General features: G+C 35.5%; 2 protein-coding genes across 9 annotated transcripts in view; one reads left to right on the forward strand and one right to left on the reverse strand.

Moving 5' to 3' along the window:
• LOC149131873 (uncharacterized) overlaps window positions 1-14,228 on the reverse strand; it is a 37,470-nt gene that overhangs the window by 19,394 nt on the left and 3,848 nt on the right. For 3 of the 7 annotated variants that reach the window (XM_089337725.1, XM_089337722.1, XM_089337728.1), the window contains exons 2-3: window positions 3,580-4,223; window positions 809-982 (exon numbers count right to left, since the gene is read on the reverse strand). In XM_089337725.1, coding sequence (XP_089193851.1) covers window positions 809-982; window positions 3,580-4,189 — 784 coding nt within the window. In that variant the 5' untranslated portion in view covers window positions 4,190-4,223. Of the gene's footprint in view, window positions 1-808; window positions 983-3,579; window positions 4,224-5,147; window positions 5,172-9,185; window positions 9,324-14,041; window positions 14,151-14,228 lie in introns of those variants that run through there. The other 4 variants (XM_089337724.1, XM_089337723.1, XM_089337726.1 and 1 more) reach the window with 4 other exon arrangements.
• The window catches only part of LOC106875397 (uncharacterized), a 34,884-nt gene continuing 29,094 nt past the window's right edge, over window positions 8,439-14,228 (forward strand). Inside the window, exon 1 of one of the 2 annotated variants that reach the window (XM_089337731.1) lies at window positions 8,439-8,789. The gene's annotated coding sequence lies outside the window, so the exon portion shown is untranslated. Of the gene's footprint in view, window positions 8,790-10,668; window positions 10,804-14,228 lie in introns of those variants that run through there. The other variant, XM_089337732.1, reaches the window with a different exon arrangement.

Genomic DNA, 14,228 nt, shown 5'->3' on the forward strand with positions numbered 1-14,228 from the left:
AAACACCTCTTCAACATGTATGTTCCATTTAAAAGTGTTTACATTGTTAATGTGAGTCAGAAATTTGTTTATAGTTGGGAGTTGATATTGTTTCTATATCGTAATATGTTTTGAAACAAAAGTAATACTTGAGTAACTGGAGGTAATCAAATGAGAAAATTTTACAATCATCATTTAATGCCCACTGTTCCATACTTGCATGGGTCAAACAGATTTTCTATGGTACCTTTTTTGTTGCCAATACTTACCTCTTTCTAAGCAATATAACATTTCCCCATGGCCAAATGTCTTCCATAGAGGACTGGAAAGGAACAACATCTCTTGTATGATTGTGATACTTGTTTACAGCCATCGTGTGATGTCAAGACGGGTACAAACACATACAACAGAGAATTCCACTCACAAGGCTTTGGTCAACCCAAGGCTGTAGTAGAAGACACTTGCCCAAGGTGCCATACAGTGGGACTGAATCCAAGACATGGTTGGGGAGCAAGCTTCTTAACCACACACGCAGCTAAGCTAGCCGCATTTTATCTATTGATAAGTTATAAATATATTATATTTGGTTATGACATGTGGAGAAAGCAGAAGAGGATTTGGTAATAATTTCGTTTAAGTGTCTAACACAAAAACCAAGGTTTTTAGACATTTAGATACAGATTGCTAATATATTATAATGTGATATGCTGTGGTAGTGTAGCAGAGACATATTTTTGTATTGGAGATGGTACAGTTTATGTATAGTGTGATATAGCATGTTGTATTAAGGCTTTAGTAATCGAATAATTTGCCTGCTTCTAGCACTCACCTTTATCTGAGCTTGTGCTGAAACTTTCATCATCTCTAGTTTCTGGAATCACACAGGAGAGCTTGTGATGTTGCCAGTCCATAATTTTACAAAATGTGGAACAGTATTCTACCTTGTTGCAGGATGAACATTTTATTAATGCTACATCTGATCTGTCACATCGAGCACAATGGCCTGTTTTAAGAGACAGGGGAGAGAAAAAAAAACTACAATATCAAAACACTTCTACATCATGTGTGATGGTGTTTGATTTATAAGTTTTAATGCTGCTTAATGTAATAAGTTTGGTTTGTGTATAGTGGAAAACCAATGACAAATGATCCTCATATAGTATTGTACCAAACATGCTTTACAATAAATATAATGTCTGAACTAATGACAGTAAATCTATGTGAAAAACTTACAGAAAATAATGGTTTCAAATTTTGGCAAAAGGCCAGCAATTTCAGAATGATGAAAGTTAAGCTATTACATTGACCTCAACTTGTACTTATTTTATTGATCCTGTAGCGTACTTCTCTCTCTTTCTGTTATATATACATGGATGCGGACGTAGTGGATAACAGCTAGCCTTCGACTGCACTTTTGGATCCTGTTGTGTCCACCACTCTGATTGGTTGGTATTGGCGCATTTTGTCTCCTGTTCTATTCTGTGCCAAGATGCAACCCAACCAATCGCAGCCTTCAGATAAGGTCGCGTGGGACAATTTTCTGAATCCCAGTTTAAGCCGATAGAATATTATAAATAGCTACCTTTTCACCGTCACAGTTTTGTCAGCCTTCTCAGCTCCAGACCTTCTGAGGTCTAGCCGCTGACCACAGAGCACACAGCCAGTTCCAGCGACGACAACAGCTGCTTCATGGAGATTCAACACTTAGTTCAGCAGCATTCAGGACACTCCATCTTCGTCTTGACTACGCCAACTTCTCTACGTACACACCACCTGCACAGATTCTATCACCTCACTGTTTGTGAATTACTTCACCATGGTTAACAGTGAATACAACCTGTGAGACCTCATGTACCAAGTAACCGGCCGCAGCATTGAAGCCTCAACTTCTTACATGACATGTGTCTCTTCCCGGCTCTGCATTGCCACCACATCTTCTTGTTACAGCACCTCAACCACCGTGTACCTTGAATACGAACTGGTATTTACCATCCTTGTGTCAGGACTTTCTTCTAACGTCCTTATAGACTCTTTTCTATGCTCTGTATTTCCCGCATACACACTTTGTTTGCATGATGGCCTGTCTATTATTGTGTTTATATGTTGCACTCACACACACAGACATACATGTTGACATATCAAAATCTTCTCTTAAACCTTTTACCAGTTGTGTCTCTCTTTACCTTTTGGCACTCATACTCATTTATCCTCTTTTCGTATTTTTTATTTGTATCGACTGTGCGATGTGCTAAAGGAGCCATTCCTCGTCGCACGGTTGTTACAATCCTGAAAGGATGAAAAGCAAAGTTTTTTTACTTTCTGCATTTTCTATATAATGCCTTCTCAGTTTTTTCACATTTCTTCTATTATTCAATTTTTTTAGTTTGTTATATGCGATTTGTGCCTGAAGAATAAGTTTGAGTATTTCTCAACATATATATATTCCTTTTTAGTATCAGTCCAAGGACTGTAGCCATGCTGGGGCAGTGCCGTTTGCTTTGCTATACTTTCACTAAACTGCCTCTGATATGTGACATTGGTGGATGAAGGAGTTCGACGTTACTGCCCTCATCTGCTGGGGTTTTTGCACCAGGTTCCAAACCTGGTACTTATTCTATCAATCTCTTTTGCCGAACCGCTGTTACAGGGACGTAAACACATCAGCATCGGTTGTCAAGCGATGGTGGGGATACAAACACAGACACACAAACATATATATACGACGGGCTTCTTTCAGTTTCCGTCTACCAGATCCACTCACAAGGCTTTGGTCGGCCCGAGGCTATAGTAGAAGACACATGCCCAAGGTCCCACACACACACACATATATATATATATACAGGGTGTTCACAAAGTCTGGGTACATAGGGATTAACACATACTTTAAGAAATTATTATTTCTTATATTTAATTGTTTATGTTATGATTTTATTTACTCCAAGTAGCCAGACTTTGTGGACACCCTGTATATGTTTGTGTATCTGTCCTCCCACCATCGCTTGATGTCCCCGTAACTTAGTGGTTCAGTAAAAGAGACCGATAAAATAAGTACTAGCCTTACAAAGAATAAGTTCTGGGGTTGATTTGTTCGACTAAAGGCGGTGCTCCAGCAGGGCCACAGTCAAATGACTGAAACAAATAAAAGAATAGCACTGCATAGTACCGAAAATCTCAACATTACTATCAGGTTACAGAACCAGATACTGCATCAGCTTAGACTTCAAAGGCCCACAGTTCTTCAAAATCCTCCCCTGAGAAACCTGTATGGCATGGATGTAGGCCTTTTCAAAACAAAACTGGATCTTCTTCTGTCAAGAGTTCTGGATGAACCTACCTCAAGGCAAGAAACACAGATGAGGGCAGCATAGATGGGGTTTAGTGAAAGTGTAACAAAGTAAAAGATGGTGTCCCAGCATGACTGCAGTCCTTGGACTGAAACTTAAAAAGGAAAAAGAATTTTATATATATATATATATATATATATATATATATATATATACACATGCACACACATGCCTCTGACCATATATAATTACATCGAAAAGCATTAAGCAAATTTAACACATTATCTTAATACAATATAAAGATATATGTACGTACGTATATTTAGTGCTTGGCACAGGAGTCTATGAATTGGATAATGAATCAACAGACACCACTGAGAACAGTAACTCACTTGCCTGCATCTTGGGCAAAAAATATGCTGGAATTTGAAATCTTTGCAACGGGGACATATCAACGGGTGATCAAAAAATAAAAATGGATTAGTAATGAAGCTGAAGAGGTCGAAGGGGTTAATGACTGGAAAGGGGTTGATAATATCTTCCAGATCAATAAAGCCTGTTGCCCCATCATCATCATCATCATCATCATCACCATCATAATATTCAACGAAGCCTGTTGCCCCATCATCATCATCATCACCATCATAATATTCAACGAAGCCTGTTGCCCCATCATCATCATCGTCACCATCATTATCTTTCTCAAGAATTGCAACCTGTTCTTCCTTCTTGAATCTAATATCTTGTTCATCAAGTTGAGCATTAGCAGAAGCTACAGTATTTACAGAGCACACTCTGCTATGTTCAACGCTGTCTTCCATTTCACAGATGTCAGAACAATAAAAGACAACTTTACAATGCTTGCAATTTTGGAGTTGAGAATCACTTTTGCCACAATTTTGGCAGCAATTATTAATATTCACCATAGTGTTTTAAATTGATGGAGTTGTAGTCTTGAAACTGAAATAATATAAGAAAAAAAAAACAATTATAGGATGAAAGAAATACTACAGAATTTAATTTTCTTTCTTCTCTATGTGGAATTATTAGTTTAAAAGATATAGATTTTTATCACATCAACAAATATAGGTTGGTATCATACAGTCAAATATAGCTTATCACACCATCAAATATAGTATATTATCACATGATCAAACATAGCTAGTTATCACATCATCAAATATGCTTTACTATCACATCGTCAAATATAGCATATTATCATACCATCAAATATTATTTGTTATTATGCTATCAAATATAGCAAGTTATCACACCATTATTGTCAAACAATAAATAATAATAATAATAATAATAATAATGATAATCCTTTCTACTATAGGCACAAGGCCTGGAATTTGGCAGGGGTGGGTGGAGGCGTTAGTCAATTGCATTGACCCCAGTGCTCAGCTGGTACCCATTTCATCAACCCTGAAAGGATGAAAGGCAAAGTCAACTTCAGTGGAATTTGAACTCAGAATGTAAAGACAGATGAAATGCCACTAATGATTCTGCCCAGTGTGATAACAATTCTTGCTGTCTTTGAATAATAATAATCCTTTCTACTATAGGCACAAGGCCTGGAATTTTGAGGGAGGGGACTAGTTGATTACATCGACCCCAGTGACTCACTGGTACTTAATCTATTGACCCCAAATGGAAGAAAGGCAAAGTTGACCACAGTGGCATTGGAAATCAGAATGTAAAGTCGGGCAAAATACTGCTAAGCATTTTACCCGGCATGCTAATGATTCTGCCAGCACACCACCTTTGAATAATAATAATAATAATAATAATAACAATCCTTTCTACTATAGGCACAAGGCTTGCAATGTTGGGGGAGGGGAATAGTTGATAACATTGACCCCATACTCAATAGGTACTTACTTTATCAACCCTGAAAGGCAAAGTTAACCTCAGTGAAGTTGCAGAGGTAAAAGAAAAGAACTTTGTTGCCGTTAAATGTTTTTATGTTTTAAAAGAAAAGGAAACTGTGTTGTTGAATGTTTTTAAAAGAAAAGGAAACTGTGTTGTTGAATGTTTTTAAAAGAAAAGAAAGAGAAAAGAACTTTGTGTTGTTAAATGTTTGAAAAGAAGAAAAAGAACTTTGTGTTGTCAAATGTTTTAGAAGAAAAAAACTGTTGTTAAATGTTTTAAATGTGGTTCTAAAGAAACAAAAGAAAAAAACAGAACTTTCCAAAGAACTGTCTTTGTTGTTAAATGTTAAAAAAAAAAAAATTTATTTTGACCATGCAATATTTTGTGTTTTTTTTTTGTTGTTGCCGGCTATTCTGGCTTCGTTTCACTGCTTCATTTGTTCCAGGGCAGATTTCTGATTTACTGAGCATTGGCACATGCAAACTTCTCTGGACTAGCAAACTGCGGGCTGTTTGTGTAGGAACCCGTGGTAGTATCAGAGGGTCGCATGCAGTGTAACAATACATATATACATAGTATATATATATATGACTGGCTCTTGTGCAGGTGGCACATAAAAGACACCATTTCGAGCGTGGCCGTTTTCGTGCGGGTGACACGTAAAAGCACCCACTACACTCTCTGAGTGGTTGGCGTTAGGAAGGGCATCCAGCTGTAGAAACTCTGCCAAATTAGATTGGAGCCTGGTGTAGCCATCCGGTTGCACCAGTCCTCAGTCAAATCGTCCAACCCATGCTAGCATGGAAAGCGGACGTTAAACGATGATGATGATGATGATATATATATATATATATATATATACATGCGAGTAAAAATAAATACAAAAAAAGGTGGATTTTTTTGTATGATTGTGTATAGAGGAATATATTATTTTGCTTAAAAGAGTTCCAACACTGTCTGTTTTTTATGTTTTATTTATATTCCTGCAGAACTAATGTGGGGTATAGAATATGGAATATACAATATATAATATAATATACAATATATAATATAAAATAAAATAAAAATGGATGGCACCATGAAATAAAGTATTGAATGTAGATGAAATATTGAGTGTTCAATATAAAGGATCAAATATATAAATATATAAATATATAAATATATTTATATATTTGATCCTTTATATTGAACACTCAATATTTCATCTACATTCAATACTTTATTTCATGGTGCCATCCATTTTTATTTTATTTTATATTATATATTGTATATTATATTATATATTGTATATTCCATATTCTATACCCCACATTAGTTCTGCAGGAATATAAATAAAACATAAAAAACAGACAGTGTTGGAACTCTTTTAAGCAAAATAATATATATATATATATACACATAATATATATATATATGTATATATATATATATATATATATATATATATATATATGCACATACATATATACATAATATAATGGATAATAAAATGAATGGTTTACACCTGGAAGCTTACTGGTAGAGCACGGTCACTTTCAGTGATCATTAGGTAAATATATATATATATATATACATAATATATATATATACACAATATATATATATTCTTTTACTTGTTCCAGTCATTTGACTGCAGCCATACTGGAGCACCACATTTAGCCGAGCAAATCGACCCCAGGACTTATTCTTTGGAAGCCTCGTATGGAAAGACTTCCTCCAGTCTCCCTACCATTTTCTCGCAAATCATTTAAAAAAAAATTTTTTTTTTTTTTTTCGCTCATAACCCACATTTTCAGATACGGAGATTGCAGAAAAGCAAAAAATCGTAATTTTGAAATTTTTTGTCCTCCCCACCCTACAAATTCTTCATTTTTTAACTTTTTATGTAAACCTAACCCTAACCAGAAAATTTTTTGGAAATATGCGGAAAAATACAGCGATTATAATTCTGAAAAATAGGACGAAACCCATGGGAACTACTATATGCCTATGATCTGGCTCTCATAGCAGAATCTGTAAATTACAGTGTAACAAAATTAGAAAAGAAATTCCAGGTATGGAAAGAGAACCTGAAATCAAAGAGTCTTAAAGTTAGCTTAGCAAAGACCAAGGTGCTAGTAAGCAAGAAATTGGACAGGACTCTTCATCCTTCAGGTAAATGGCCCTGCTCAATATCTAGGAAGGATGTAGGCAGAAATCTGATTTGGTGCACCGAGTGCAAGCTCTGGACACACAAGAGGTGCAGTGGAATAGTAGGAAATTTAACAGGTAAAGTGGTTTTTGTAAATGGAAAATATGTAGGAGCCATAAACACCACCGATACACAGTAAACTGATTTTCTCAAATGCCCTGGAGGCTCTCTAGAAGTTGTTAATATTTTCTGCCACCTAGGTGACCAAATTAAAAAGTGTAATTGCTAGAATAAGAATATGATGGAGAAAATTCAGAGAGCTTTTACCACTGTTGGCAACCAAAGGTCTTTCTCTCTGTGTGAAAAGGATGATATGATGTATGTGTAGATTGAAATGCTACATGGTAGTGAAATGTGGGCCCTGAATGCAGAGATCATGTTCTGCTGGATGGGCAATGTCACTGTACATGTGCAACAGAGCACAAGTGTATTGAGTATAAAAGTTAGGCATAAGAGGAATTATATGCAGTATCCAAGAGAAGAGACTGTGCTGGTTTGGTCACAAGATGCAAATAGATGAGGATAGTTGCATAAGTGCCGATCACTTAAAGTGGAGGGAAGTTGTGGAAGAAGAAAATCCAGAAAGCTGATCTCAAAACACTGAGCTTTATGAAGGAGATAACAGAGGACTGAAATATGTGACATGTAAAAAACACACAGTAGACGCTGTAGAGTGTTTGGTGTTAGGAAGGGCATTCAGCTGTGGAAACTAAGGCAAAATTGACTATGGAATCTGGTACAGCCCCTGGCTTTGCCGTCCAACCCATGCCAGCGTGGAAAACGGACGTTAAATGTGAGTGAGCTAAAAAAAAAAATTCAGGATTAAAATTTTTTTTTTTTTTTTACAGAAATTGCCAAATAGGTGAAACATTATTTTCATTTTCGTGGATCGCATTTTATTTAAAGTTCAAATTTACACTGATCGTCACGGGTAGGATGTCTGATAATAAAGTCAAAACTGACGAGGAACTAGATGACTAGCGATTGACATATCATAGCAAATGAGTAATCCTCTACGGTCATTTGATTCTCTAGAAACAGCAGCGAAACCATAACTGAAATGTCTACGATAGTCTACCTAGAAGCACAATTTCGCAGTAAAAGCTGTTATCTAATGTGTCATAGTTAAAAAAAAATACGGGTTATCTTTCGATCTTTAAACATATTTATGACAATGAATCAAAATGAAAGATAAATAAATACTAATAATAGGCATGACTACACATGAATACCACACCCCCAAAAATACCTGTTATCTTTCGATCTTTAAACATATTTATGGCAAAGAATAAAGTATAACAAACTGAAAACGCAAAGAATCAAAATGAAAGATGAATAAATGCTAATAGTGATTATGACGACACATTCGTGCCCCACCCTCGAATCTATCTTCTCATAACTTTCGGAAAAAAGATATATTTATAAATCATCTAAAATTTCAATAAACAAAGTCGACACAGGTAAGACCAAAAAGACAAAGATCTTTTAGCTTTTTACTTGTTGTACCACCTCGATTCCTGTACATTTATTTATTTTTAAGTCTGGTACTTATTGTTACGGTCTCATTTGCCGAATCGATAGCTTACGAGAAAGTAAACAAATCAACACCGGTTATTTGTTAAACGGTGGGCGTGGAGTTCTTCCAGTTTTCGCCGACTGAATACGCTCACAAGGCTATTATAGTAGAATACACTTGCCGACAGTGCTACGCAGTTGGACAGAACCCGAAACCACGTGAAAGCAAACTACGCTCTAGAAAATACATTCATGTAAATTGTTATTTAAATATATGAATTTTTAAAGAAAGTTACGAGGAAAAAAAGCTGCGTGTGTGTATTTCTAAAAATGACACGTACACATCCATACTGACTCATCAAAATGTTTTCGCAATTTCTAGTTTTATTTTGTAGATATTCTTGTGATGTGTGTCAACTACGTGTGCTGTCCACCGTTGTTTTTTTCATGTTAACTTCTGATATAACCATAATCTTACACAATCAGAAATTACACCATATGAAGCGTATTTGTAGATTTCATGTTGGGGAATTCTTGCTTAGGTATGCTCCACTTCGTTAATATTTTTATAGTAATTATAGACTCCGTTTTAGACGACGTATGAGCGTCAGCTTTTGCCGAATGACCTGCACAAATGATTTGTTTATAGCTATCAAATGTTCGTGCCGTACATTAGCTCACTCGCTCCATCAAATCGATGTTGTCTGAACAGGTGCACTGTGTACCACGCGTCAGTTGTCAGAATAACAACAACAAAGCCGGAAATTTTGAGGGAGGGGGCAAGTCAATTACATCGACTTAAAGTGCTTGACTAGTACTCATTTTACCAACTCCGAAAGGTTGAAAGGCGAAGTCGACCTCGGCGGAATTTGAACTCACAACGCAGCGACGGGCGAAATACCGCTAAGCATTTCGCCTTGATGATAATATTCTCAGGATTTGTATGATACTTTATTTTATCGACCCTTAAGACGGATGAAAGGCAAAGTCGCCCTCGGTTGGGTGTGAATTCCGAATGAAAATAGCCGGAATTTAAATATATCAAAAGCACTTTACATAAGATCGGAGGCAGTTCGCCCAGTAAATCTTTTTCACTTTCATTCGTTTACTTGTTTCAGTTAGTTTCACTTTGGTGTTCGCCATTTTTTTTTTATATCAACAATCGAAAAAATTCCTGAAATCTGTTAAGGTAACTCTGTCCAATAGGACAACCATAAGTTGCTTTTTTTTTTGGTTTTTGTTTGTCTAAAGAAAGGAAAAAAATTCAAGAGTTGTCACGGTTGAAGCACTTTAAAAATTAATATTGGAATGATCACAGATGGAACATTTTTGACTGGCCGAATCTCTATCATGTCAGACAAAATGCCCAAAGGAGTTTTTTTTTTTCCAGTTTTTCGCATTCTAAGTCAATTAGATCGCCTTAAACTTGAATATTTAAGAACTTGTGCATAATTAATTATTCATAATCAGTATAATAGATTTTGGATAATTTCTTATTTTGACGTTTGTAAAATCATAGTGCTCCGAAAAGTTTTTTCAACAAAACATTTCGTAATCATATGTGGTACACAGCGAACAGCGAGTAAATAGCGAGGAAAAATGTTACTTATTTTGAATAGAGTTTCGCCCTGGGCCCAAGAGTTCTTTAACAATACACGTCGGGCACACCAAGCAATACAAGTTGCTGAGTCTGACAAAAATTGAGCCAGTGTCATAACTGAATGCCATTCATTCATTATCTGTTGATCTGTAAGTATTTTGTTGTGATTCACAATAAAGCGAAGAGCAACAAGGCGTCCAGGAGACATGCTAATCGAGTTGAAATGAAATTGAAACTAAAACAAATTCGATTATACGAACGTCAAATAGGAAATTACTTAGGTTTGACAGATTTCTTAAATTTACCGCGTTTATATTAAAAATGACAAAAAAGAAAAAGAAAAACACGAGAAAGAAAATGTAAGTCAAACTACTCGAAGTTAAAAACATTTTGTTGAATGTTCAAAATCTTAGCTGCTTATCACAGAAAACAATCTCTCTACGCCTTATCAGAGACACACTTTCGTTTTCCTCTTACTTTTTTCCAGTATGAGTATGTAGACTAAAAGATGCAAAAAGGACATTGATTATTGGTTTGTATGTCCCTGTATTAACCTGTTTTTCATTAGTTTCCTAAGCATTAATATAGTCTTTTTCAACACCCCTTCTATTCTCCCACTACGGACCGATTTTGTCCAATTTTTTTTTGCACTACGTACTTAAATTGGTGGACATTGGGGTACTAAAGCAGCGCGGACCCGAACGCGCAGTCGCGCGTCCGCGCTAGCTAGTCTTGAGTGGTCGATCCTAACCCTAACCCTATCCCGCGTGTGCAAATGAATACGTGTTTAGGGTTAGGGTTAGGAATAGGGTTAGGGTAAGGATCGACCACTCACGCAGCTAGCGCGGACGGGTCCGCGCTGCTTTAGTAGTACCGACATTGGAATTAGACACTGAGGGAAAATGGCTGTAACTTTTTTATTTTTTAAGTTAGGCGATTTTCGTTTTCGATAATGTGTTCTATATGTCCCGGTCATGCGATTCCCCATAAAAACAATTTTTGAGATCCAAAACCGGGGGGGGGGGGGGGGGACGATTTTCATTTTTGACATTGTGTTCTACATGTCCAGGTCGTACGAGTAGCCTTCTCGCAACTTAGATGTGAAAATTTATATTGAAACAGAAAAAGGATCACATGTGGAGTCCCCACCACGAAACTTGATATGCTAGAAATAACAGCTAAACGCGGACAATCCAAATCTTGCATTTACTCAGAAAGTTGAACTGCGAGTTTCACGCTTTTTACCAGAGAACATATATTCGAAAACGAACAATAAAAAAAAAAAAAACTGTAACCTTTACCTTTCTGAAATCACTGTGGATATATTTCGGCTATATGCTTAATAAATGTTTGAAAGTTCTCCCACGAATTCTCAAAAATTTTTTTTAGGGGGAATCGCATGACCGGGACATATAGAACACATTATCGAAAACGAAAATCGCCTAACTTAAAAAATAAAAAAGTTACACCCATTTTCCCTCTAATTCCAATGTCCACCCTTAAATTTGATAAAGCTTTTCCTGTAAAACAAAAAAAATTTCAAACGAAAAAATGTGTGAATTAACGGAGATTTAGCTGTTGTTTCTAGCACATTGTACGACCGCTTGGTACCTTCCTCGTTTCTTTGTCACTCTGACATGTATTGATGTTTTTCAATATTTTCTTCCCATAAACACAGTTTATGGTATGGTGATACGGAAGTAACTCATGGGTTTTGTTTAGCTCAAAGGTGGCCCATTGCTGGGATTCAAGCAATAACAACAACAAAAAATTGTAATTTAAATTTTAACATAGCTCTCAAATCAAGCGAGTCTGTGTTGTGTTTAGCAAAAAACATATTTACTTCCAGAAAAGCATACAATTTCTATGTGTGTGTTTAAGGAAAACATATTTATTAACAGAAAATTACACTATCAAAGTAAATTATCTTTCATATAGCTTTTTAAAAGGCAATGTACATCTATCAAAAGATTGCCTTTTAAAATCAATTGATAAGTCCTAGCAAAACGACTTTATCAGGCTCTCCAATATTTCAAAATTAGAAACAGAAAGAGGTGGAGGTTGAAAAAAAGAATCATAAATTTAAAATTTATTTTTAATACCTTACTTTTGTTAGTAAATGCTTTTCCTTATACACATACACGGACTCACGTGATGGAGGGGGAGAATAAACTAGGAACGGAGCAGGTGATGGTGACATTTGCTAGACACAACAGCTAAATCTGAAAACATTTACATGTTTTTTTCCTTTTCCCGAAAAGGCTTCTCACTTCGTTTTTAAGGATGCAGTGTAGGAAGAAAAAAAAAAAAAAAGCCTAAATCGGTCCATGACGGGAGGAGAGGACCGAAAAAAAAAAAAAACAATTTGAAAATAAAATCTTTTCATAAAAACTAAATCCCTCTACCATCTTTTCCAAGGCCATCGTGAAAAAAAAGAATTCGAAAAATCCCTGTCAAAGTGAAGAAAATCTAATTTCGGCGTCCGAATCCGAAACTCTGCCATAATTATTACTTATCTACAACATTTGAAAGATATTTTTAGAACATCTCATTCGAAAATATCCCATACATTCTTTTAATTGTTTCAGTTATTTTATTATGGCCATGCTCCACCTGAATATATATATATGTGTGTGTGTAGGGTGTGTGTGTGTGTGTGCGTGTGTGTAGGGTGTTAGGTGTGATGTACAGAATTAAATATTGAAAAAAAAAATCGTCAGAATTTTGGAATAACTTCTTTCATTTATTTTATACAAATATTAGCGCTTTCGAACTTGTCAAATATAATTCTGTGAAAATACAGAGATCTTGCTTATTTATATAAAACAGGTGTTTTTTGGGGTTTTGTTTATAACAGAACATTGTTTTGTTTTTTTGGGGGGTGAGGCTTTGGAGACAATGGAAGATGTATAAGCAGATAGATAGATAGACAGGCATCTCTCTATCTGTCTGACTCAGTCTATCTATCTCTCTATCTGCCTGTCTATCTATCTATCTGCTTATACATCTTCCATTGTCTCCAAAGCCTCACCCCCCCCCCAAAAAAAACAATGTTCTTTTATAAACAAAACCCCCAAAATACACCTGTTTTATATAAATAAGCAAGATCTCTGTATTTTCACAGAATTATATTTGACAAGTTCGAAAGACGAACGAAAGCGCTATATATGTATAAAATAAATGAAAGAAGTTATTCCTAAATTCTGACGATTTTTTCCCCAATATATATATATATATATATATATATATATAGGAGAGGGAGTTAAAGTAGACATGAAAAAGCAAACAATTTTGCAAGATTGACAAGGACGTTTTATTTAGCTATATGATAAAAACAATGGTATAGTCTCTACCAGCTGTTTCTAAAATATTCCAGCTATTGGAACATCGTGTCGAGCGAGGATTCCATAGACCAAGTATACAGTGATCGGAGTCACCCAGAGGAAAACTTCACGTATCATATACTTTATATGGGAAGTAATTACAAATTGATAGCTCATTTTGAAAAATTAAACATAAATATTATTTGGAAGTTAATCATTTTAATGAAATATAATAACCTGCTTTTAAGGATTTACTCTTATTCCTTTTACTTACTTTGATAATTGAATACCTCTCCCACAAAGCGAAATATCACTGGCGTTAAAATTTATATCTACCATCAAGAGTATTAATAAAAATAGTTATTTTCTTTGACATAAGTGACTCTAGAAAGATAAGAACTTGACCAATTTTTCTTTTCATAGTTTAGGGTTGAGTTTATAGCTAAAAGTTGGCGGTGAAA

The sequence above is a fragment of the Octopus bimaculoides genome, chromosome 19 (assembly GCF_046866305.1).
Source record: "Octopus bimaculoides isolate indiv1 chromosome 19, ASM4686630v1, whole genome shotgun sequence".
Classification (NCBI taxonomy): Eukaryota; Metazoa; Mollusca; class Cephalopoda; order Octopoda; family Octopodidae; genus Octopus; species Octopus bimaculoides.